The sequence below is a fragment of the Thamnophis elegans genome, chromosome 6 (assembly GCF_009769535.1).
Source record: "Thamnophis elegans isolate rThaEle1 chromosome 6, rThaEle1.pri, whole genome shotgun sequence".
NCBI lineage: Eukaryota > Metazoa > Chordata > Lepidosauria > Squamata > Colubridae > Thamnophis > Thamnophis elegans.
The window spans coordinates 74,011,941-74,038,651 of NC_045546.1; the positions used below are offsets into that span (position 1 = coordinate 74,011,941).

The window sequence follows — 26,711 nt, forward strand, 5'->3', positions numbered from 1 at the left end:
AAGGTGCTGCTGCTACAGGCCAACAGCTTTGTAGTTCAAAGGCTTGAGAACTGGCTTCAACTTGAATCACTTTGAAACAGTGGTTTCCCTGGACAAATGAGCCACGACAAACCAAACAGGAACTTCCAGAACAGAGATAATGCTTAGCAAAGATGCCTTTTCATTCTGCTATTACTAGTGCTGAGAAACAAACCACGAGAAATCTAATGAAGTATAATATATGAATGACCACCAGTCTTCAATTGCTAAGCTGGTACACTTCCAAAGATTTCAATTTAACGTCTCAGCTAAGTTCTCCAACCATAAAAGGTTTGGATCCATTTAAACAAATGGAGAACACTTTCAATTCACAATTAAAATTTAATTACATTACCTTGCAGCTGAATAGGGTCTGGCTTGCAACTTTGGAAGATGTTCTGAAAAAGAAGAAACCTGTGAGCATAAAGGTTTAGCCTTGAATCCACTCTTATCTATTTACAAAAACAAAACAATGGAATTGTATAGTAATTATGTATTTAAATAAAACTTAAAAGTATTATGTAGATTGTATTCTGATTTCAATTTTTTTAAAATTTAAAACCTTTTATTTTCCATTTTCATAACATATAATCACATGTATACTATTACATAGCCAATATCCTATTGTATTAAGTAGTAATTACATCAGTTCCTCTTGTCATCAACACCCAGAAAGATAAAAACCCATTATTAGCTCTTCTGCTCTCCATACACCTTTCTTCTACTTCTCTCCTACCTCCTTTCTTCCCTCCATCATCCTTTTCTACTCTACTTCCCCTTCCTTTCTCCTTCTCCTCTCTCTTCATTCCACTCCTCCTTATCCTCATCTTCCCCCCTTACCCTCTCTCCTATCCCTCTCTTCCTATCTTTCTTCTCTCCTCTCTTTCCCTCTCATTCACTTGGTGTATTTCAACTTCTGAGCAAACTCCATTCTATATTGATGGTATTTATGCTTCCATATCAATATACTTAACATATCTTAGTTTTAAAGAAAAAATAAGAGAAGACAGTATACATGTGCAATCATATTGCTTTAAAATCTAACACCCCTCGTCAAGCCTATCATACATCCCTCCCTCCCACCCTCCCCCCAACACCCCCCCCCCCAGCCTTCCCTCCCCCAACTTCCCAGAACCCATACACGGTACAAATCTTTAACAAAAACAGTCTAAAATATATTTGAAAAAAGAATAGAAAATTGATAACATCTTTAAATTGAACTTAGCTCCTCCTTGCTAAGTTAACTTTAAACAATTTATATCATCCCTGATCTTAATCATAAGCTATCTGGAATTTCTTAGTCCCATATTTATTTTGTATATAATCAATCCACTTTTTCCAGTCTCGTTTATATCTCTCGTTTGAGTGATGCTTAAGATATGCAGATATTTTAGCCATCTCGGCTAAATTTGTGACTTTCAATGTCCATTCTTGAATTGTAGGCAAATCTTCCTTCTTCCAGTATTGTGCCACCAACAATCTAGCTGCAGTTATTAAGTGCAAAATCAAATTAATCTCTACAGCTGTACAATCAGTAATTATACCTAACAAAAATAACTGAGGAGTAAACTTTATCCTTTTTTTAAGAACATTTTGCATAATCCACCATATTTTTATCCAAAATGCCTTAACCTTTTTGCAAGTCCACCATATATGAAAATATGTAGCGTCGAGAGAATCACATCTCCAGCATTTCAATTTTTATAAACATTCTTATATAGTTCAATAACACATACTACCACCATATTTAACTTCATCTTTAAGCTTGATTTATTCTGACACAAAAGCAGTCTTTCAGTTGCTGGATTGGGGAGATGGTTAATTTGGGTTAAGAGAAAGGTGGTGTCAACACTATGAAAGAAGCAGTGATATATACCCTCCTCAATAGGTACTACTTGATTCAGCCATTGGAACAATTACTGGCCGATATCCAATATTCCATGGTGGGCAGAGGGTCTGAACAGTCGTCAAGGGGAAAACCGTGTGCGCTGTAAACTTCTTTTCTATATGTGTCATAACCTTGAATATGTATGTATGAAAGGAGAGAATTTGTACTGCAAAAATACAATGTCCTGCAGACATCTCTGGTAATAAGGTATCTGGTTACAGAGGGATGGCTCTAAAGCGAATGGTTTATCTGGATCATTTACAGTCAGCATAGAAATGGTTTTGTTACAATGGTGGATTATTTTTCTCAAGACCTGTTTCAAGAGAGTGCAGCATTTCTGATCTCTTTAAATCTTTTGGCAGCATTCTATATCATTAACAAAGCAATTCAAGATATTCTTGAGTTGTCAGCTTACATATTTGCCAACTAAATTCTGGACTATCTAAAAGTGTTGGGATTTGGTAGAACTGGTGGTTCCAATATAAATAAATGGCAATTCCAGCTAAGAATATGTGTGAGGAAATAATAGTTATGCCTATAATTATTCCATTAAGGTGCTTGGTCCTCCCTTCCATATTGTTTAATAGCTGCATAAAACCACTCATTTGCCCTGTTCAGAAGGGTATGCTGAAGATTCCCATGTGTGTGAACTGTGTGGAGCCCATCAATGCACTTTTGTATGACTGCTAATAGACTCAGCATAAGAACTTCTCTTAACATCTTGCCTTTCAAAAGGCAGAAGACCTTATTTTTCTGAGTGCTGAAGTAGAAAGGCTATTAATTAGACTAATAGTTTTGTTATTCTCTGTTTTGATTGTAATCCGCTATGAGTGCAGGTGGTCTATAAAAACCTTTAAGTCAATAAATAAATAAACATTACAAAATGAATATAGGGTGAGACTTAAGACAGGAATTGGCCTAATTCACTCACTAAATTTACGACAGAAACAAGACTGAAATACAGATTTTCTAATTCATAGCCCATAACTTAGTTATTGTTCCACATGTACAACTTAATATGGAATATATAACTCATACAGCAAGACAGGGACGTGCAGTCAGGGGAGGCAGGAGAGGCAGAGCCTCACCACTGTCATCATGAAAAGAAAAAAAAATCTAAAAAGAAAAAGGCTGAGCTAGTTGCTGCCAGTCTCATCATGGATGACTCTGCTTAGTGCTTAACTGTTTGAAAAAGCCTCTTAAAAAGTGCCCTCTACAGGAGGAGGCGGGAGAACGAGGTGCCTCATCAAGTCTGACTTTATTATCACTCGAGCAGAGCTAAGCAAGGGTTAAAAGCTGAAAAATTCCTGATGTAATGAGGCACCTCGTTCTCCTGCCTCCTGCAGAGGGCGTTTTTTAGAGGCTTTTTTAAACAGTTAAGCAGAGTCATCCACACGGTGACTCTGGCAGCAACTAGCTCAGCCTGACCTCAGCTCTTGCCTTTTTCCTTTTACATTTTTTTTTCTTTTCATGATGGCAGGCAAGAGCAGAGTTGAAATCCTCTCTGAAACAGCTGGAAAAGGTATGTGTGTGGGTCGGAGGGAGGGGGAAGAATTCAAACTTCATCCTCAAGTGTAGATCCCTCCCCAAGTGTAGTTTGATTGCGTGCAGAGCTACGTTGCCCTTACACACACACACACACACACACACACACACACCTGGATAAAAGTATATAAGCCCAGCTTCACTGATTACAAATTTGAAAAGGCAACGTGGCTCCACCTGCAATCAAAGGCTCGGATCGGAAGGCAGCAGGGAAATGGGGGGTAGGGGGTATGGCAGAGGAGCTGCTTTCAAGCCATTGGAAAATATATCCAATCCAACTTCTGCGTTTGTGTTTGTTTGAGAGCAAGTGAGTGAGAGATGGATCCAACTTCTCTGTGTGCGTGTGTCTGTTTGAGAGAGGGGGGAGGGAGGGAAAGAGGGAGGAATGAGGGGGAGGGAGAAGAAAAAGAACGGAAAACTTTTTCGCAAAGGAGAAAAACAAATGCTGTCACTTTAAATCGGAATTGAGCATGCCTGGTTGTGGAATTCTGGGAGTTGAAGTCCACAAGTCTAAAAAAATTTGAAACCCCTGTGTCAGTGCCTCACCAGCCATAAACCTCACCGCACCTCACTGCAGCAAGACAAGTCATAGTGTAAAACATATTATGGTAATTTAGCTAAGCTTTTTTGGAAAGTGGGCAACATATCAACTTCTATATACATAAATCTTAATATATTGTTTTCTCTAGTTGAAACAGAGGTGGGTTCCTACCAGTTCGCACCTATTCAGTAGAACCGATTCATCAAATCTACTGAACCGGTTAGAAGAGGTTCCACCAGTGGACCCGGAAAGCAGGCCACACCTACAGAAGTTCCAAAATTTTTTGAAACCCACCACTGGTCCTTGGATATGATTATTCTACACTATCATGCTCATATTTATAAAACTCAGTGCCTCTGTGAAAGGTAAGGATGACTACTGCGTTTGTGGCGCAATCAGAACATTGCGTGTGTTGAAGTTGTCTTAACGCAAACCAAAGATGCCTTTTAAAAAACAAGTTTACATCATATTCTTATGCATGCCAGTGCTGTGTGTGAGGTAATTTAAGGTGGTTCTGACAAGTGTCATCGGCATCTTCATATCCGGTCACATGGGCGGCAAGCCACTCCAATCCGATCACATGGGCGGCAAGCCACTCCCACAAAGGAGGCCATACCCATAGAACAATTTTTGAAACCCACCACTGAGTTGAAACATCCCATAAAATGACTCACCAATCAAAAGACTAAGCGGGGGCTTGCAAGTTGGGAAAACCCTGAGCAAATCTAATAAAGTAACAATGGGATCCCTTATAAAAGAGTTATAATCCGAGGATCCTTGCTTGCTACACAATTCTTGAAGTCTTCTTTTTTCACTAACGTCAGTGGTGTAGTTTACCAAAGAGCGCAGAAATGCCTAATAAACAAACAAACCATTCAGAATTGAGCATGAGTGAACAACCTACACTTTAAAAAAATAGTCATCCTACTCAATTTCACAAAGTTAGTCACAATGAGCCGATCCTCAAACCAAAAGCAAGCCGATATGAATTGTGTTGGAAGCAGTGTTTAACAACAACAAATTACGTTAAAACTACAGAACTGCATAAAAATAAATGAAAAATGCAACAATATCATATGCGTTGTGCTTTTATAAAGATATAAAATGCAAACAAGTTGAGAAACACTGCCAGTAAATAGAACTCTGCATAGATTGTTAGATGATGACATCTAGTGGATTATATTGAAAAAAATAAATAACCCAATATCTTCATCTGCAAACATACAATTTGAACACTAGGTATTCAGACTTGGCTTATTTAATTGAAAAAATAATATTATATGCACACACATGAACAGCCTTATTCAAACATGTCGATAATTATTACTATAAGCTCCCCACAATAGTGATTTTATTCATTGCAAATAAAGAGACAAGCCTTCAGTAAATATTCATAGAAGTTTTTCCTGATTCTGAAGCGGTATAAAATCATTTCACTTAGTATAAGCAACTGTTTAGACCAGTGTTTCTTAACCTTGGCGACTTTAAGTCCTGTGGACTTCAACTTCCAGAAGCCCCCAGCCAGCATAGCTATACATTTGGTTTTTCCACAGGACTTAAAGTCGCCAAGGTTGAGAAACACTGGTTTAGACATTTAATGTATTGCCCATCAAAGGTAAGAAAAAGAGAAAGAATGATGATGCATTTTCTCAACATCAGGCAGTAATCCGCTTGGCTAGACGGTTAAGTAAACAACACATCAGTTGTCGAAGACATTTAATTTGAAATAGCAGACAGCGTGGCACGACAAAACCGCGGTCCACTAAAGCGTGCCCGATTAAAGCGCGTACGTGACGTCATCAGCAGCGCGACAAATACGACCGCGGAGAAAAAAGGGCGCTTTAAAAAGCGCTTTTAAAGCAAGCCGATTCACATAAAGGTAAGGGTTAGGTTTAGGTTTAGGTTTAGGTTAAGGGTTAGGTTTAGGGTTACGTTAAGCGTTAGGGTTAGGTTTAGGATTAGGTTAAGGGTTAGCGTTAGGTTTAGCGTTAGGTTAAGGGTTAGGTATAGGGTTAGGTTTAGGGTTAGGTTAAGGGTTAGGCTTAGGGTTAGGTTTGGGGGGGTTAGGTTTAGATTTACGCGTTAATTTTAAGTTTACCGCTGTTTTCGTCGCGCTGTGATGACGTCACGTACGGGCTTTCATCGAGCGCGCTTTAGTCTACCGCGGTTTTGTGGTGGAACCAGCAGACAGTACAATTGCAACATAAGAGACGAACTAAAATGGCATTTGGTCTAGTCCAGGAGTAGTCAACCTTTTTATACCTACCGCCCACTTTTGTATCTCTGTTAGTAGAAAAATTTTCTAACCGCCCACCGGTTCCACAGTCATGGTGATTTATAAAGTAGGGAAGTAACTTTACTTTATAAAATTTATAAAGCAGAGTTACAGCAAACCCCTACCGCCCACCATGAAAGCTGGAACGCCCACTAGTGGGTGGTAGGGACCAGGTTGACTACCACTGGTGTAGACTCAAAGTGAATCTTGCTGTGTACCAAGAGTCACAGATAAGGACTGTATGAAAAAATAAATGTCAAAAATACCTTTTTGGGAACTGCTCTGATTTCCAAACACCATGTAAACATAAATTTAACGGTACTGTTGTCTGGTATATACGGTGGCAATGCTGCTCCTATTTTAAAAGAATAACAGAAAGCAGTGACCATATAGAAAAAGCTTTGTCTTCTAAATTGGAAAGAAATCCAAAAAGCATCCCACCTCCTTTGGTTCAGGTACTACCTATGTTTCCCCGAAAATAAGACCAGGTTTTATTTTAATTTTTTTTCTCCAAGAGAAACATTAGGGCTTATTTTCTGGTTAGGTCTTATTTCCAGGGAGATATGGTTCTAAATGCATCCTTCTGGCTGACGATCTTAATTGGGACTTATTTTGGGGTAGGGTTTATGTTGTGGCCCAGCAGTAGCCGTTGGAGCTGCCACCAGACTCCGACAGCGAGGGGCCCTATGAGTCGACCCTGGAGGATGTGGAGGACCCTGGACAGGGTTCTGACTCCGAGCAGGGCGCAGAGAGACTGGTTGGCCACCAGGTGGCCCCTGAGCCTTGGACCAGTGGGGAGGAGACAAGGGAGAGTGATCCAGAAGCCAGCAGTGAGTTGTTCCTAGATGCATGCCACTGAAGAGCTACTCAGCGTGAGGAACAATTATGCAATTACAGGAGGTAATTACGCTCAGCTGGTGGTCATTAGGCTCCTCTCCAGACTATAAAAAAGACTGCTTGTGCCACGTCCTTCTTGCAGAAGTCAACGCTTTGACTAAAGAGAAACTAACTTGTCAGGCTGGATTGTTGCCAAGGTTTGTCTGAGTTGCTGCCAAGGTTTGTCAGACTTGCTGCCAAGGTCCTTATCTGTTTGTTTGTTTGGCTTTCAGCCACCGAGATTCTGGTCTTGTTATTAAAGGACATTCCATTTAAGCTTGTCTCAGCTTTCGTTACTGGACGGAGGAGGGGGTCAGAACAGGTTTATATTATGACATCCTGAAAAACCAGGCTAAAGCTAATTATCTAGTTGGGTCTTCTTTTCAGAGAAACATGGTATAAAGCAAGCCCTGGGATATAATTTGCCCATATATTCTGAGGACTGCAGTGAGCATGCTCGTAACTGGCAAGCCCAAAATGCTTAAGAGGACAATCCTGGAGTGGTAAACAGAAACCCCGCCCTGAAACACTTCCTCATGTCCCATATGAAAAAGGGTTCTTGGCATAAATGTTCAAACTTAACAAGATCAATTGCAGATAGTTTGAGTGGAAATCCATTTGTATTACAGTTGGATAAAAGAAGGTCCTAAAATGCTTCTTTTCAGAAGGGATCTTAGAATGTCCTTGGGAAATAAATTGCTGGAAAGATATTCCCCAACTTGGAATGCTCCACCATTGCTGTGATAGAATTCTCCCAAATTCTAGCCATCGAGGAATTCTGAGAGTCAAAATTGCAAAATAGTTAAATGGCACCAAGTTGAGGAAGGAGATTGAGATAATTTTCTTTATAAATTAACTATTTGACCGATACTGAGATGCAGAACAGTAATTTAGTGTAGACCCCAAAACAGAGCCCAGATTTCAGATATGAAAGAATTATGTTTCTTTTATTCAGCAATGGCAGGATAAAGGGACAACTTCTTATGAATCAGAGATAAACTGACCTTGTCATACGGGTGTTTCTACGCCTCCCCCCCCTTTATACTGGAGCAAGACAATTTTATGTAAATTGATCTGACTTCTGAGATGATTTTTTTAATAAAAGTTTACATTGAACCTACATTTATTCAGAATAAGGAGTTTGACAAAGAGATCCTAAAGGATCCAGATAAATTAAAAAAATAATAAGATTAATTTTATAAATTCAAGCCTATGTAATAGGGAATAAATCAGGGGTGGGTTTCTCGCCCCGTTCCAACCGATTCGGTTGGAACGGGGCCGGCGGCGTCCTCGTGCACGCATGCGTACTAGCGTCTGCGCGACGCTCCAGCTGCTCCTGGACGATCGCGCAGGCGCTGTATGCGTCCTGCGCATGCGTGGAAGCGCAGAACTCGTCAAAACCGGGTAAGGACCGCGGGCGGGCGGGCAGGCGCGCCCTTCCCGGAAGTTACTTACTTCCGGGTTCAGCGACCAACCGGTTCGCAGGGACCGCCGCGAACCGGTTGAAACCCACCCCTGGAATAAATCTATAATTTGGATAACACTTTATACATATGAGTATATGAACATAGGAGTAAGCTACAAATAAACCTAATGGAGCAAATATAATGCAATGATTCACACAACCATTTGGGGGGGGGGGGGGAACCCACCTCAAACCACAACCTCTAGAAATTTGCTGATGGCATTAGAAGCAGCATGCATTGTTGTAAATCAAAAAAAGCATAAAATATGTGTGGAGTTTATTTTAATTACAGAAATTAAGAAATTAAAAGACATTAAAAGACACCATCTCCAGACAAAAATAAGAATTTAACTCATGAGATCACATTGCTTCTCAAATGGTCGTATCATATGCCATGTAATAGTGACATACAACTTACCTCTTTTTTTAGTGCCTTCCTTAACTCTTATGCAAACAAAATGATCTTTTTTTCCCAAGAGTCCCAAAATATCAAGAAGTTCATCCACCTCCAACGCATTATTGGGACAAATTATATTAAAGGCATCTCCAGGCTGGTAGTTAAATGTTGTTTCCTGTATTCAAATTATTATTATTATTATGGTTGGTTGCACTGTCAGCCATATATTTAGACTAGATTTGTCATTTTTATTAATTTATTGAGTCCTTCCCAAGGACCTGAGATAGTTATCATTATTACTGGAATAGCACAATACAAACAACAACAACAAAAATTTTCAAAGAACCAGTGTTCCTTCAAAATTTAAGTTCTAGCAAATCTGTAGCAATAGCAATAGCAGTTAGACTTATATACCGCTTCATAGGGCTTTCAGCCCTCTCTAAGCGGTTTACAGAGTCAGCATATCGCCCCCACAGTCTGGGTCCTCATTTCACCCACCTCGGAAGTATGGAAGGCTGAGTCAACCTTGAGCCGGTAAGATTTGAACAGCCGAACTGCAGAACTGCAGTCAGCTGAAGTAGCTTGCAGTGCTGCATTTAACCACTGCGCCACCTCGGCTCTAAATCTAGGAATAATCTAGGAATAATCCAAGTAACATAAGATGTAACATGTTACTTATGGGATCATTTCTCCCTAATTGTTTTTACCCATCCTACCTGATCTGTGTAAGTGAATATGAGAATGACCTTCGGATTTTGGACAGCAAGATGGAACTCAGATAAAAGGCAACTTACCCCAAAGCAGGAATGTGGATGGGACAAAAAGCTCAAGAGACCCTCCCTTGTTTTCAGGCTATAAATAGTTTGGGCATGGGCAGAGCAAAAGAAGTATCTTCAGACTTAAAAGATTCTGTTAATTATAACCTTATCCTAAAATAGAACTAACTCATCTGGTCATGCTTCGTGTCAGGTTTAACCTTAGAATCGACACCAATCTCACAAATATTGTATATATTGCATATTTTGTTTTTTACTTGTTTTATTGTAAGCTGCCTAGAGTCATGTAAAATTGAGATGGGAGACTATATAAATTTAATGAATCAATAATCAATAAATGTGTCCAACAAGGTTTCTTTTTAAATCCATGCTTCTTATATAGCTCAAATACTTAGTTCTCTTAAATATCTGTATCTGTTATTCCCCCGGTTCACTAATAACCATAGAGATGATTTTGCAAGCTCCTCTTTCTCTTAAACTCTAAAAATTGGCTTCTATTATTCTAACTTATTCTGCCATCTGATGCACCTGCACCAATATTCATATAACCATTTAGAAGCAAATTCTCCACCCACATTTATTTAAAATTTTTATTATTCTTTGCATAAATCTCAACTGATCCTGATTTGCTGTACATACAGAAGCCAAAGTTATAGTTTTATTATCAAACTTTTCTTAAACAAAAACGAATTTTTCCTATCATTTAAAATATTTTCTACCATAAAGTCTCTATTAACCTTAAATAAGAGAACTAGCACTGTTGACTCGTTAATGCCTTCTCCAAAGATTATCTTCCAAAATATTTATCCTTAATTTTTTCTGTGTGTTTCCTGTAACATAATCACAGATGGGTTGAAGGATCAATCAACCAGAATGACATTGAGAGTTTATCAGAGAAGTAGTTTACTGTTATTTTACCTGTTTACAAAAATGTCACCAAACTAACTGCACTCACTACAGAACATCTCTAGATAAGCACTCCAAGATGTGGGTGGGTGGTGGGCAGGTCTGCTCTCTCGTCACTTCCTCCCCGCCAGCAATTCCAGGCTCTAAACTCCCCCCCCCTTCAGCTGCAGATTCCACATCTGGAATATTTACTGATTCTAACTCTTTTTATTGGATTTTCCAAATTAGGCATTACATTTCTGTTGTTCCTGTCCTGTTTACCATTCCTACAAAATAAATCTATCAACAGTGAAGCCTTAGCCAACACATTTGTAATTAAATTCATGTCAGCATGAAGAGGCATTTTCTGACTAGCCCTTTTTTTTACCTTTATACGGTTTCCCTTATCTTTTCCCAGCTTGCTTCTCCATTTACCCACCTACACCAAGAGAAGATTAATTAGATCCTCTAATATCAACCTAGTTCAGAGAAGTCCTATACTGAGGTCCAGCTCCTCCTAGCCTGCTTGCTTGTTGTTATTTTAATTTCTAAACTTCATCATTTTGTTTTACTTATTACCCAACTAATATGAAACAATATCAAATTCCATAATTTATAGAACTATCGGAAAGGATTTTAGAATACTTATTTTACATGCATACACACTAGTGGGGAAACACTACATCACTTAAATATTTAGTTGCCCAGTGAACACTGAATGCCAACTATCTAATATAACCCAGTACAGGGAAAGTATAGTTGGCTAACTGAAGCTTTGATCAGGGATACATCACATTGAAATAGGTATTGCAGTTCTATGTTTATCAGTATCAGCTGAAGTAATTTAAAAACATCCCTCAACTTACAGAAATATCCAGTTCAATCAGCAATGATTTTTTAATTGCATCGTCTCTAGTAAGTTGAACGGCCTTGGTGATAGGAACACGAAAAATGGAGTTCTCCGAAATATAAGGTAGGCTAGCATTCTGAAAATAAATTGACACAAATTTAATTCAAAGGACTCCCTACAAGAAATAATTACACAAGATGTTTGATATTTACAGTAGATGAACCAGAGGTGGGTTCCTATCAGTTCGCACCTATTCGGTAGAACCGGTTCGTCAAATCTACCGAACCGGTTAGAAGAGGTTCCACCAGTGGACCCGGAAAGCAGGCCACACCTACAGAAGAGCTTCCAAATTTTTTTGAAACCCACCACTGGTCCTTGGATATGATTATTCTACACCATCATGCTCATATTTATAAAACTCAGTGCCTCTGTGAAAGGTAAGGATGACTACTGTGTTTGTGGTGCAATCAGAACATTGCGTGTGTTGAAGTTGTTTTAACGCAAACCAAAGATGCCGTTTAAAAAACAAGTTTACATCGTATTCTTATGCATGCCAGTGCTGTGTGTGAGGTAATTTAAGGTGGTTATGACAAGTGTCGTCGGCATCTTCATATCCGGTCACATGGGCGGCAAGCCACTCCCATCCGGTCACATGGGTGGCAAGCCACTCCCACAAAGGAGGCCACACCCACAGAGTAGGTTCGAACAATTTTTGAAACCCACCACTGAGATGAACAATCCACCCAACTAAAGCCCTCTTAGGGCCGCACAAATTTCAACAGAGAAGATTAACATTTATTTCCACCCTGCTGCAACATGTGTCACCCTCATTTTCACATGACATCCATGTTTTTTAAGCCTCTTCCTATGTTAGAATGCTAAAATCAAAGTAGTAAGGGCGAAAGTGTTTTTAATGGATGGTAGAACAAGGATCTCAGCACACTCCAAGGACAACCCCTCATTCTGACTCAGACTTTGCTGAATTCTAGTCCTTACTTTATAGAGACTGCAAGAAAAAAAACTTAATTATTAAAGACTCAATTAAGTCTGAGGAAGATAAGGTGCTGTTGAAGAATTCATGCTAACATCCATGTTTTCCTCATTTGTTTTACCAGCTACTCAATTAAAATAATTTTAAAGACAGAATTGTAAACACTTTTTTTTATATGTTTAACATGAGTTCTAAAAAAAATTCCAGATTCCAGATTCTGAAGTGTATGGCTATAAAACTTCTTTAATATGGGAGACTCTACCTCAGCACAGCTTTCTTCCAACTGCACCTCTAGGTATTCTGGTGGCAAAGCAGGGATATTAAGAGTTGCATTTGAGAGGGGAGACCCTGAGAAAGAAAGTGAAGGTTGAGAGTTTTCAGTAGGACGTTCCGAGTTAATATTTTCTTTTGATGAAAGATTATTTTTCACAACGGAATCTTCAGTTTTCAAGCATTCTGCTTGGCGGCTTATACTGAGATTAGAAAACTTGTTGGCACAAAAAGATGCATTTTTGTCTTCTTTTCTAGATGCAAACTCTTGATTAAGTGCAACCCAAAGTCCACCAATCCATGGCTCAACCACCAGCTCCAACCTGAAACAAAGTAAAGAGAGTAAATAAATGAAAAGATTAGGGTAAAATCATCTCTTTTGACTTAGTCTTGACCAGTGAGGGACTGAGTCGGCTTTGGAGGACCCTGGACAGGGTTCCAACTCCGAGCAGGGTGCAGAGAGGCGCCTGAACCTTGGACCAGTGGGGAGGAGACAAGGGAGTGTGATCCGGACGTCAGCAGTGGGGAGGAGGCAAGGGAGATGTTCCTGGATGCCCGGCACCGAGAGCTAATAGGCGTAAAGAACAGTTGTGCAGTTACAGGTGGTAATTGCACTCAGCTGGTGGTAATTAGGCTCCTCTCAAGACTATAAAAGAAATGCTTGTGCACACAGCCCTTTTGCAGGAGTCAACGCATTAACTAATGTTGGAGAACTGTGCTGTTAGCTTGGCAGGCTGGATTGCTGCCAAGGCTTGTCTGTGCTGGATTGCTGCCAAGGCTTGTCTGTGCTGGATTGCTGCCAAGGACCTGTCTGTCTGTTAATAAATTCCGTAAAGTATCTTTGGCTCGGCGTGCTTTAGTGTGGGACGAGAGGGGTCAGAACAGGTGACTAAGGCTTGAGTGAGACATGGTCACATTCATGTAATTTTCTTGCCAAAAACATGGAAATGATTTGTCCCTGCACAAAATATAAGCAGAGTTGATCACGGTTGCTACTTGAATGAAAACCACATTGGAATTTTAGGCTGAAGAAAAACAGTAGTAATCCGCTTCCATTCTGTTGCTCAGAAAACAATATAGACATGCCTCCGTAGACACCATGATTAGAGACTTGAAAGAGACTTGAGTTTAATTAAATAGACCAATAAGTATTACATGTAGCCCTTGACTTATAGCTATTTAATGACGGTTTGGAATTATGGTGGCTTCAGAAAAATGACTTACCACTGATCCTCGATAATACAACCATCACACCAACCCTGTGGCCACATGTTCACAATTCAGGTGCTTGGCAACTGGCCTGAACTGACAATGGTTGCAGAGTTTTATGGTCACATTACTGCAATTTGAAACCTTCCCACCAGCTTCTGATAAGCAAAGTCAATTGGAAAAGCTGAATTTCCTTAAGGATCACATGATTTGCTTAAAGACTGTGGTAAAAATGGTCATAAAATTGGGTCGGGTCACCTGATTACTTGCTTAACGACTACCCTATTTTTCGGAGTATAAGAAGCACTGGAGTATAAGATGCACCAATATTTTGAAGAGGCAAATTAAAAAAAAGTTTTTGCACTCTGCAATCTTTTTCATGAAAACGGGCCCGTTTTTTGTAAAAAAAAAAAAAAAAAGGACATGCTTAGCCTTTAGGAGCCTTACAGAGTGCTCCCGGGGGCCTGGGTGCGAAATTGAGCAACAAAACAGCCCATGTTTTGCACATTTCTGCCCTCCCAAACACCCCCAGGAGCACTCTAAAAGCCTCCTAAAGGCTATGCACAGCCATTTTGGTGAAGGGGTGGGGTTTCGGGAGGCCAAAAAATGCTGTATTCAGTGTATAAGATGCACCCAGATTTTCAGCCCCTTTTATACTCCGAAAAATACGGTATATAGCTTAGTGGCCAAAATTCCAGTCCTGATTCTAGTTAAGTAGAGAACTATTATTTAATTGGCTGCTGTTTAAAAAAAGCAGCATGTGATCCTTATCCTTTTCACAAAGAAAGATATAAGAAATTACTTTTACAAAAGAAAGAAAAGTTAACCTTCCTTAAGCAAGATAAACATAAAGATGACAGCTGTCCCTGAGTTCTTGGTATTATTTCTGCTCAACAGTTGTCCTGTTTTAGGCCTTACATTCACACTCACAGTTACTAAGTGAGGGAAAACAATTTACTCAAGGCTCATCATGTAACAGCAGATAAGAAAAGAAATGTAAATCAACAAACTACCTTGGGGGGGGGGGGGGAATAGCTTGCCAGAGTGGTTTTGGGTGGTTTCACTTTTAATAGGACTATGCAGAAAAGTAGTTGAAATCCAGTCCAAAGCTTAGAGATGCAAATCAGGTTTATCAGCCAGTCCAGATCTAGAGTTTCGCAAGCAGGGTTCACAGGAATGACATGTCACAGCAGAAAATCAAATGGAGAAACGTGGCTCATGGCTTCCTCTTAAATCAGCCTGCAGCCACTTGTCTTTAATCATCAAGTTACCCCTTTGCTTGGCAAAGAGTCTCAATGAACATTTTTGTTCTGCTCTCCACTCCATATGCCAAGTACTAGGGCTTGGAGGCCTTACATTATCATCTGGTTGTTCCAACTATTCTGATGGTGCCTAAATCTAATCAGTTTCAGGTGATTCCTGGCTTGGTGTCTTTTGAGGCTGATATTCTACTGGTTCAGTTGGAGTAACTTCTTCAGAGTCATAATTTGAGTCATGAGCCATGACAGCAGTTTTGCCGGTAGGCAAAAGAACCAATGTGTTGTCTCAACTGAGATGGGAGAATCTCTGCAACTTTAACTTGTGCTACCACAATTATCCTAGGCATGAAGCCAGGTCAACTCTAGCCAACTTCCTGACATATTTTTCCTGGCTTTTAAACCGTGTGTGTGTGTCAGGGGTGGGTTTCAACCGGTTCGCGGCGCTCCCCGCGAACCGGTTGGTCGGCGAACCCGGAAGTAAGTAACTTCTGGGAACGGCGAAGGGCCCACCCACCCGCCCTCCTTACCGGTCTTTGAAGGCTTCTGCGCTTCCACGCAGGCGCACGGCACATACAGCGCCTGCGCGATTCTCCGCGAGCAGCTGGATGGCACATACAGCGCCTGCGCGATTCTCTGCGAGCAGCTGGAGCATCACGCAGGCGCTAAGACGCATGCGTGAACTGCGCGCGTGCACGAGGATGCCGCCGGCCCCGTTCCAACCGAACCGGTTGGAACGGGATTAGCAACCCATCCCTGGTGTGTGTGTGTGTGTGTGTGTGTGTGTCCGTCCCAATTTGTTGTTATGGGACAAGCATCATTGTGTTAAGTAAAAACAGTATTTCATATTCATATCTAAATACGTTGGGAAGAAATTAAAATAAAACTTATCTGAAAGAAATTAGATTCTTACCCTATGGCATCATCAGCCAATCCCACTTCATAAAACCGTTGAGCTCCAAGTTCCAGAAATCGTTTGTCTATTATTTTCCCACCATTGCAGAAGAATGTGAATTCAGAATCTCCAAGACCTGAGAAGATCAAACTAAGGATTAAAATTAGGTGGCGCAGTGCTTAGAGTGCAGTACTGCAGGCCACTTCAGCTGACTGTTATCTGCAGTTCGGCGGTTCAAATCTCACCGGCTCAGGGTTGACTCAGTCTTCCATCCTTCCGAGGTGGGTGAAATGAGGACCCAGACTGTGGGGGCGATATGCTGACTCTGTAAACCGCTTAGAGAGGGCTGAAAGCCCTATGAAGCGGTATATAAGTCTAACTGCTATTGCTATTGATAAACTCGCCATCAGATACCCAGATCATATAAATAGACAAAGAATTTCAAAATGTATTTAAAATTATACTCAAAGCATTAGAAAAACAAACAAACAAACAAAAAAAACAAATAAGAAACAACTCGTCTCTACATCCCCCCCCCACTCCCAAAATCCTACAATGAGTCAACATAACCTCTATATTCTAGTATACTTTTCTGTAAAAATTGTACTGGGGAATTCTTGGAAAAGATTTCTCAACTAGCTTAGTCCTATATTCCAATACGCGTCAATGTATGGCTAATGCGTTAGACTTTCTCCAACAGGGCCTCACCAAAGGTCTTTCGCCAAACACGTTAAGGCGTCAGGTGGCGGCCTTCTCTACAATCTTGACTTACCGAGAGGTGACCCTATCTCTCATCTGCCACATATATACCTCGGTTTTTCCGTGGAGCGACCAATATTCCTAAACGCATGATTGGCTGAAATATATCCTTTGCTGTCTGTTTATAGAAATTCAATCATTTGAGTAACAGCTATGAGCACAAAGTAAAGAATTTTCTACAGCTTCTCCTTAAGCAATAGCAATAGCAGTTAGACTTATATACCGCTTCATAGGGCTTTCAGCCCTCTCTAAGCGGTTTACAGAGTCAGCATATCACCCCCACAGTCTGGGTCCTCATTTCACCCACCTCGGAAGGATGGAAGGCTGAGTCAACCTTGAGCCGGTGAGATTAGAACAGCCAAACTGCAGAACTAGCAATCAGCTGAAGTAGCCTGCAATGCTGCATTTAACCACTGCGCCATCTCGGCTCTTAAGGAAGAAGCTTCAGTTTCTTCCGCTCTCCATAAACATCAAATTAGTATCATACAGACAACAGGACAATTTCTAGGCAAAAATGAACTCCATACTTCAACCGACCAGAAAGAACTTCAGAAATGGTGAGTTCCTTTTGGAATAAGATGGAATATGAGCATCATTTCCTCCTGGTTGGTGAAGGCCAGCTGAGAGGTGACATGAAGTTGGATCACTCACTTGTTCCTTGGTCATGTATGGAACTGCAATGTGCTTTATTTAGGGCTGCACTTGAAGGTCATATGTAAACTGGAAATGGCACATGATGCAGCAGCATAGGTAGTAATGGGAAAACCTTTCTTCATGTCCTGCATTGGTTTCCAGTTAGTTTCCACATGCAATTCAAAGTGTGGGTTATTCCCTTTAAAACCCTTCATGGCACTGCCTGTCTGAGGAATTACTATTTCCAGTACAGTATAATTGGACAGAATTGGCATGCTCCGGGTGTCAGGCCTGCAGCGGTTCCTTTAAGTTTAAGTTTAAAGTTTTATTTTATTTATATGCCGCCCTATTCCCTAAAGGGACTCAGGGCGGCGAACAACTCAAACGGGAAGGGGAACATACAAATACAAAACAGACATTTAAAATGACCAACAACCACACCTGTTGAGAGGGGAGGGGAGCTCATCAACCCCAGGCCTGCCGACACAGCCAGGTTTTAACGGCTTTTCGGAAAGCCGGGAGAGAGGTGAGGGTCCAAATCTCCGTGGGGAGTTCGTTAAGAATCTTTGGCCTGCCACACTCTCATTGGGGGAGGGGGGGTGAAATAGCAAGGGGTAGAATGTGTTGTTTTCAAAATAAAAACAATTCCTTTCTAGAAGCTCAAGGTCATCTTTTGTCTCCGCACCTGACCAGAAGCAGCTGGGTGTGGGTGCCAGCGTGGAAGAAGATTGGACCATGTGATGGATTATGGGTGTGGGGACAAGATCACGAACTTTTAACCGGGTGGGATTCTGATGTAATTTCCAGTATTGGGATTCCATAGCATAATGCCAAGATGTCTGATTTATTTAATTGGAACTTTAAGGATCCTTTTGCCTTGGACTCTGATTTAATTCTACATGATACTTGGAACCTGACGCCGAGTCTCATTGATTAAATGCTATCATCTAATGGACCCAAGGAATAAGGGCTTCTCTATTTTGCACCTGCCCTCTGGAAAAGTATTCCCCACCTCTCATCTTGTCTTTATCTATCTTGTCTTTGCCCAAATGGTCCTTAAAAATAATATAACATTTTCTTTCCAAAAAAGAATTGCTTTCATTCCAAAGCAGACCCTGGGATAGGGCAGATGGGGATGGAATATGGAAATATGTTATGTTTAATTGTGTGTTTTATCGCTCTATCCACATAATTGTCCTTTTTTCATTACATTATTTTAAAACAGTTGGCTTGAATGACAGATAACTGAATTTGGGCTCTGCAGTATGGAAGAATTGTGTTCACTCTTTTTTAGTTTCTTGCAGGGACGTGCAGTCACTAGAGGCAGGGGAGGCGTGGCCTTACCAGTCATGAGGAAAAGGAAAGAATTTTAAAGAATTTTTTAAAAATAATTAAAGCCAAGTTAGTTGCTGCCAGATTCCAAGTCACAGTGACTTGGAACAGTGCTTAGTATTAACTATAGGAGGAGGCGAGAGAACTAGGGGCCTCCTATGCATAAGCAATTTTTCGGTTTTTAAGAGTTAAGCAATGGTTAAAAAGTGAAAAATTTCATATGCAAAGGAGGCACGTGTTCTCTCGCCTCCTGTAGAGGGCATTTTTAGAGGCTTTTTAGAGTTCTCTGGGAGCAACTAGCTCAGTCTGACTCAGAGCTCTGGCAGAACCACGTTGCCTTTTCAAACACACACACACACAAACAGAGAGAGCTGGATAAAAGTATATAAGCCCAGCTTCACTGATTACAAGTTTGAAAAAGCAACGTGATTCACCTGCAATCAAAGGCTCTGATCGGAAGGCAGCAGGGGAAGGGGGGGGGGGAAGGCAGAGGAGCTGCTTTCAAGCCTTTGGAAAATATATCCAATCCAACTTCTGTGTTTGTGTTTGTTTGAGAGTGAGTGAGTGAGAGAGGGATCCAACTTCTATGTGTGCGTGTGTCTGATTGAGAGAGGGGAGAGGGAGGAAGGAGGGGGAGGGAGAAGAAAAAGAATGGGAAAACTTATTTTGCAAGGGGGGAAAATGCTGTTGCTTTAAATCGGAACTGAGCATGCCTGGCTGTGGAATTCTGGGAGTTGAAGTCCACAAGTCTAAAAAGCTGCCTCACCAGCCATAAAGCTCACCGCACGTCACTGGTTTCTTGATATCCAAGATATTTTTGCAGGGGTAGGTAATAATGGAGGAATTATTGAACATTTAAGCTGCCCAAACAATAAAGCAATCTGGGATGAATCTAATCCTAATAGAAGAGGAATTAAGGGGATGGAAGGAATCAGTTTTCAACCTCAGATGAGCAAGTGTCTACCCAGAGACAAATGACATTGCTTCGGTAAATTACTGTTCAGTGCTCAGCGATTGAAGGAATTTCACACACAAGTTAAGGAAATAGTTGAATTTTTGCATTATTTATAAACTTTGCATGAAATGTGATAATATATTTGGGAGCAGCCCAGAGTTGCCTGAAAGATGGGTAGCTGTATAAATAATTTAAATAAAGTAAATGTTTTATAATTTGCACAGAAAAAAATGTCCTTTGGAAAAATCATGCTGTTCTTTCACTATTTGAAATATTATTTATAAAATTGATTGATTGATTGATTGATTTAATTTGTATGCCGCCCACTCTCAAAGAAACTCAGGGCGGCTTACAATAAAAAAGGGGGAGGGAGGGACATACAAAAACAAGACAACATTAAAAAACACAACATTCACAACTGAGGGTGGGGCTGGATGATTCAACAGCCCCAGGCCTGCCAGAACAGCCAGGTCTTGGTCGCTTTGCAGAAGGCCGGAAGGGTAGTGAGGGTCCGGATCTCAATGGGGAGATCGTTCCAGAGGGTCGGAGCAGCAACAGAGAAGGCCCTCACCCGGGGAGTCACCAGCCGACATTGACCGGCAGATGGAATCCAGAGGCGGCCTAATCTGTGCGATCTTATAGGCCTTAGGGAGGTAATTGGCAGGAGGCGGTCTCTCAAGTAGCCAGGTCCGAAACCATGCTTTAAAAGTAACGACTAGCACTTTGAAGCGTGTCCGGAGACCAATGGGAAGCCAGTGCAGCTCGCGGAGGATAGGTGTGACGTGGGTGTACCTGGGTACACCCACAATCGCTCGCGCGGCTGCGTTCTGAACTAACTGGAGTCTTCGGACACTCTTCAAGGGCAGCCCCATGTAGAGCGTGTTACAGTAATCCAGTCTTGAGGTGACGAGGGCGTGAGTGACTATCCGAAGGGCCTCCCGGTCCAGATAGGGTCGCAATTGGTGCACCAGGCAAATCTGGGCAAAGGCCCCCCTGGTCACAGCCGACAAATGATGTTCAAGCGTCAGCTGTGGATCCAGGAGGACTCCCAAATTGCAGACCCTCTCTGAGGGGTGGATAATTTCACCCCCCAGACTGAGAGATGGAATAGCTGGACCATTTTTTAAAAGTCATTTTTTCTGTCATTCTTTAACAGAATGACCATTGGATTACCTGAAGGGTCATTTTCTGTATGTTGCGAGAACAGTCTAAGCAAAGGTTAAACTCAGTGGAAAAAAACACAAAAAATGGCAGCCGTGCCAAAAAAAGGCAATACAAAACGGCCACCGGAAGTATCAGGAAAAAACCTGCCGAAGCTCCGCGCCAGTAGCCAGCTTCCCTAGCAAGTATGGACGGTGGAGAGGAAAAGCCCTGCCGGAAAAAGTGATCACGCAGCTAATAGGAAGCAGCGCGATCGTGTGGCCGTCGGCACTCCGACCCCACGTTTCCACCGGGAGCTGCCAATGACCTCCGCAGAACCCGAGTGAGCCCGGGACACCGTGGGAGTCAGAATGGTGAGGGAGGAGAAGAAAGAGAAAAATTAAGAAGTACTTCTCACCGCTCCTGCTCTCAATTGGAAGAAAAGGGAGGAAAATTCAAAAATCACTAGAAAAAAGTTAAAACAAAATCAATAAAATAAAAGTTAGAGTGTCCAAGCAATCTGAAAAGGACTGATGAAAGTGAAACGCGTCAACTTGACTGAATTCAAAATCTGGCAAGTCAAGGCAACACCAGAAGCGTGGCTAAAATTTCAATTCAGTCCTGGGCAGATTGGCTGAGTTTAACCCATTGCTTGGACTCTCCAAGCAGCGTACAGGAAAACACTGATGATACTGTTTCAAGTGTTGTTGGATTTTGGTTTGTTATTTACAGGCTTTTAAATTGTCTCTAATATTTATTTTATGTTATCTAGAATTACTTCATGACTTTTTTATTTAGAATTTTTAAAATCTACTTTTCAGGGAAAAATAGAGGGGAGAAGTATGGCCCCCTACCCCCCATTCAGCTCCAGGGCTCCGAAGAAAGGATGGACTAAAGAAAAATGTAGTTCCGTTTCAACACAAATAGACCCAGAATGGGTACCTCCTCTATATACATTTTATCAGCAGTGCTAAATTGATTAAGAGGAATGGAAGACTACTGATGACCTTTTAGGAATCTTCTGTATGGAGAACTTCCTTACAGAAAAAAAAAATCCTATAAGTAGCGAAAGAATTTAATCTACTCCACCAGTGAGATTTATACTTAGCTCAGATTTTTTTTCCCTTCCTCATGAGAACAGTAATTGATAAGTCATTTACCTAGCAGTCCGTATCGTATATGAGACAAGTGATCAGATGGCAAACTTTTGTCATTAATTTCCTTTATAAACTTGTTTGCAGTATCTGGAAGTTCTCCTGTACCAGTAGTAGAAGTAACAATAACCACGGGATCCTTTTCCTTATCCAAGTTATACTATAAAGCAAAAGGAAATACATTATTAAAACACTGAGCACAACATCAAAATAATTCTGTGCCATCTGTACACCCACATTACACCTATCCTCCGCGAGCTGCACTGGTTACCGATTGGTCTCCGGATACGCTTCAAGGTGCTAGTCGTCACTTATAAAGCCCTTCATGATATTGGACCTGGGTACTTGAGAGACCGCCTGCTGCCAATTACCTCCCAAAGACCCATTAGATCACACAGATTAGGCCTCCTCCGGGTTCCGTCTACTAGCCAATGTCATCTGGCCACTACCCGGGCGAGGGCCTTCTCTGTGGCGGCTCCGGCCCTTTGGAACGAGCTCCCCGCAGAGATTCGGACCCTCACCTCTCTCCAGGCCTTCCGAAAAGCCGTTAAAACCTGACTGTGTCAGCAGGCCTGGGGTTGATGAGTTCCCTTCCCCTCTCGAATCGTGTGGCTGTTGGTTGTTTTAAATGCTCTGTATTTTTTGTTGTAGTTTTGTGTTTCCCTTCCCCTCCTTGGGTTTGTGCGCCGCCCTGAGTCCCGTTGGGAATAGGGCGGCATATAAATAAAATGAACCTCGAACCTGTATGTACACTAAGAAATTTATATCAAAAAACATTAAGGCATATTGGTTGGGGAATCTGGGAGTTGAAGTCTACACATCTTAAAAGTTGTCAGTGTTGAGAAACACTGTTCTAGCTTTACGACGAAACTACAAAAAATATTCAGCCACATCTACCACATGAATTACTAAACTCTTTAAGAGTCAATATTCAGCGATTCAACGCATTCTTATAATTTATAAGACCACTATAGCATAACATAGGATGAAAAAAATAGATTACGAAGATAAAGAAGACTCGGAATATTATGAAATTTGGAACAATTGGTACAAATGGCTGCAAAACAGGAACAAAATTAATTAAGCCAAAAAACAATATATATAAATATATATAGAACTGTGTATAAAGTGTGTAAATATAGAAGCGAAATATTATATACATGTACAGGTATGATGACATAACAATGTTGATGTAATGACTGTAAGGTGTTGTAGAAGGGAAAAAATAATTTAAAAAATCTGTCGTTAAAAAAAAAAGAAAAAATAGATTACAAGCTGTGCCATTAACAGAAAAAAAATAACCAAAAATAATTGCAACCTCAACGGAATAACTAATGAATCATTTTAGCTGTAAAGTTATGAACAGAAGTAGGCCTGGAGTGTTGGTCATAAGCCATTGCAATCATTAAGTGAGGTGCCCATGTGAGTGCTTTAGTCAATTACTGCAATTTCTGGGTCTGCCAGTTGTGGTCCATTTAGGGAACAGAAGGGAATTGCTATGCCTAAACAGACACACACCCCCCCCCAAAAAAAAACACCCTCTGAAGATCTGAGCTTCCTTTCTCTGGCCTAGTGCAGCAGTTTTCATCCCCTTTCTTCCCTAGAACTTTTAACTTTTAGAACCCTTCTTTCACTAGCTTTCTGGCTCAAAAACTAGAAAATGCAAAGTTTCTGAAAGGTAGAAAAGACTTTTTCCAAACTTTCCATCTTTCAGAAACATTGCATTCGGGTCAAAAAGCCAGCAAACTTTTTGATCCAAATGCAATGTTTCTGAAAGATGGAAAGTTTGGAAAAAGTCTTTTCGACCTTTCAGAAACATTGCATTTTGAATGGAAGATTGTTGGTCTCAGAAATCCATCACAGCACGTGGGGTCCAAAATATCTCTCTGCCTTACGCAGAGTTTATTTGGCTTTTATACAGTTTTAACAAGCAAAGCAAGAGCATAGGTAGCAACAGCATCTTACTGACTTATTCTCCTTGTCAATCTCTAAGACCATCCCAGCCAAGGTAGAGGCTTCACATAACACAATACCTCCTGGTACTGCCTGGCTACTAATTAGGTGAGGTCATGTTGAGGTAACCGGTTACTGAGATCATGGCAGTTTGCTGCGCATGTCTGTACATAACCTTTGTATAACCTCTACAGAAGACAAGCAGAAAAAAGGCCTTTGTATTTTCGGAAACATTTGCGTTTGCTGGCTTTTCACTTATTTATCAAAATTACATGCCACCTATCTCGCTAAAGGCGACTGTTGGCTGGTAAGCTAGCAAACGTGATTGCTCTGAATGGTAGAAAGGTTTTCTCCACCTAGTTTCTTTGAGAGCAACAGGGATGCTTGGAAGAGAGATTTTTGTCCGACATAGAGACAAAATCAATCTGATGGGCAGCCTTTCTGCTTTCAAAGACTCTCGCTGAAAAAGTCTCTGGCTAATAACATGATTAGACTAGACTAGATATGATTAGATCAACCGCTAGAATAAATACATCGGTAGAGATTCTACTACAAGATACAGACATACAATGTAATCATTTCTAATTATTAGATATCCAAGACAATACTTTACATAGGATCTATTTAGCACAATAGACTATTTATGGATTAGAAAGAAATGATATCAAATTCTAGTCGCTGCCTTTCTAAGTTTAATCTTGACTTTTTAACACATCCTGAGGAAGAAACTGAAATACATGTACATGCATTAAAAATATCCTTGTTGCTTTATTTCTCCTTCTCTAGTTCCTTTTCTCTTTGAAAGAAAGATAAACTCGTGGACAGATCTGTATAAACAATTGACAACAGTTACAACAGTTTATTTCATAATTTCAACTGAGTAGGGGGAAAAAGCAAGTCATGCTTTTTGATTTCTAAGGAACCATTTGAATATTCAGGCAAAAGAATAGAATGGGGAAATTGTTCTGATGAAAGAAATGTACTTCTGGATTCGGCTCCAAGTGGGGGAAAAGACACAAGAGACAGGGAGGCTGCTTGGAAAGATGGTTTATTGGTGGACAGGACCACATGGCTTGAGCCCTGAACAGAAAAGGTGATCACATGCTTCAATGTTGGTGGAGAAGAAGAGAAGGGCTGAGGGAGGGGCTTGCTAGGCTTTTTATAACCTGTTCAGTCCCACCTCTCTGTTTCCTGTTCCTGCGTAAGAAATGTATTCTGATTGGTTGTCAGACTCCCATGGGGCCATGCAGGGGCAACTCTCTAGGCTGCCTTTTGAATCCAGGTTTGGTTGAGTTCTCAGATGCCATGTGGTCAGTTGAGTAATGGGCCAATATTATCATGCTTTTAATCCCATCCCCCCCTGGAGCTGAAGTGGAGAAGTCTTTTTTATGTAAAGTGGACTAGCTTGGCCTTCTTAATGGTCCATTGACCAAGTGGGGATGGGCAGGAAGCTACAGGCAACTATTCTGTCTTTTAAAACATGTTTCTTTCTTTTCATATCCAGAGAAATATTCTGCCTTTTCAATATTTCCTAGGATATTTCATTTTTCTGGGAGAGGGCTGGGTGATAACTTCCCACAGTTCAACGCTTATTTTAATTTGTCAAAAACGGATCTTAATATTACAGTCTCACCTGCTCTGATTCACTGATGCAGTGAATATCTGCTTCAAATCCATGTTCCTTCGCCTCCTGGCATATTTCTTCAGCTATGGCTTTCGCCTGTCCTTTCTGACTTGCATAAAGCAGCAGAAATCTTCTATTTCTTTCACAACACATTTTTCAAGGTTTAACTGAAAGGGGGTGGGGGGTGGAAAAGAAAAAAAATATGGTCTATTGAACAGACACAACAACCCTTTTCTATACCAACCTGTCTTTAGTTTTACAGGAAAATACCCTGGGCGGAAATTCTTAATGCATAGTATTTACATTTTATTAAGCATTCCAGCTGTCTATTCAAAACGAGTTAACAGCAAATAAAATGCAAAACAAAAATAAAAAAGTAATGTTGGCTTATTGCAAAAGCAGAGAGCGGAGATCAGGTATATTCCCTTGCAGCCAATAAATATATCCCTGAAGGCAGGCAGGAAGGTGCAAAGGGCAGGTCTCAAGCAGGCCTTAAAGCCATTCTAGGGCTTTATAAAATTGTTTATGGAAAAGTACTGATCCAGAGCAGATTTTTTTAACATGGACCTCTACAGAAGCACATGCCAGGTTTTGCACCAATGGAAGCGGCCCTTGCGTTTGTTCGTTCCCCTTACATTCCTCCCCATAATCCTAAGGCTTTGAAGTACAGAAGCAACAACGCAGGAAGTTTAAAAAGTCACATTAGAAAGCAGCACACCTCCGAAGTCCGCCATAGGGCAGGCAGCTATGGTTTTCAAATGCCTTTAGAGACAACTTTGCTCGGTTCTTCGAAAACACATCTGGGAGTGGGGAGGGGAAGGCTCAAGCGGCGAGTCCCAGTAGGTGAGCTCTCTTGGAGGAGAGTCCCCTAGCCAGAAGCTGCCGGATCTCCCCCGGCAGACAAATCCCACCCTGGAAACTTGTCTTTCCCAACCGCAAATAAAACGACCCCTCTGGCGATAGCAGTTTGCCATTTTCCTCCTATCTTGAGGACTGGAGACAAACGCATTGGCCGAGGAGTAGG

General features: G+C 41.0%; 1 protein-coding gene across 1 annotated transcript in view; it reads right to left on the reverse strand.

Moving 5' to 3' along the window:
* Positions 1 to 26,711, reverse strand: part of MTRR (5-methyltetrahydrofolate-homocysteine methyltransferase reductase) — a 41,053-nt gene that overhangs the window by 12,796 nt on the left and 1,546 nt on the right. Inside the window, exons 2-10 of the mRNA XM_032219778.1 lie at positions 25,697 to 25,854; positions 22,117 to 22,270; positions 16,156 to 16,273; positions 12,770 to 13,100; positions 11,533 to 11,652; positions 9,027 to 9,180; positions 6,534 to 6,622; positions 4,667 to 4,847; positions 374 to 416 (exon numbers count right to left, since the gene is read on the reverse strand). Of these exons, the coding sequence (XP_032075669.1) occupies positions 374 to 416; positions 4,667 to 4,847; positions 6,534 to 6,622; positions 9,027 to 9,180; positions 11,533 to 11,652; positions 12,770 to 13,100; positions 16,156 to 16,273; positions 22,117 to 22,270; positions 25,697 to 25,840 (1,334 nt within the window). The 5' untranslated portion in view covers positions 25,841 to 25,854. The remainder of the gene's footprint in view (positions 1 to 373; positions 417 to 4,666; positions 4,848 to 6,533; positions 6,623 to 9,026; positions 9,181 to 11,532; positions 11,653 to 12,769; positions 13,101 to 16,155; positions 16,274 to 22,116; positions 22,271 to 25,696; positions 25,855 to 26,711) is intronic.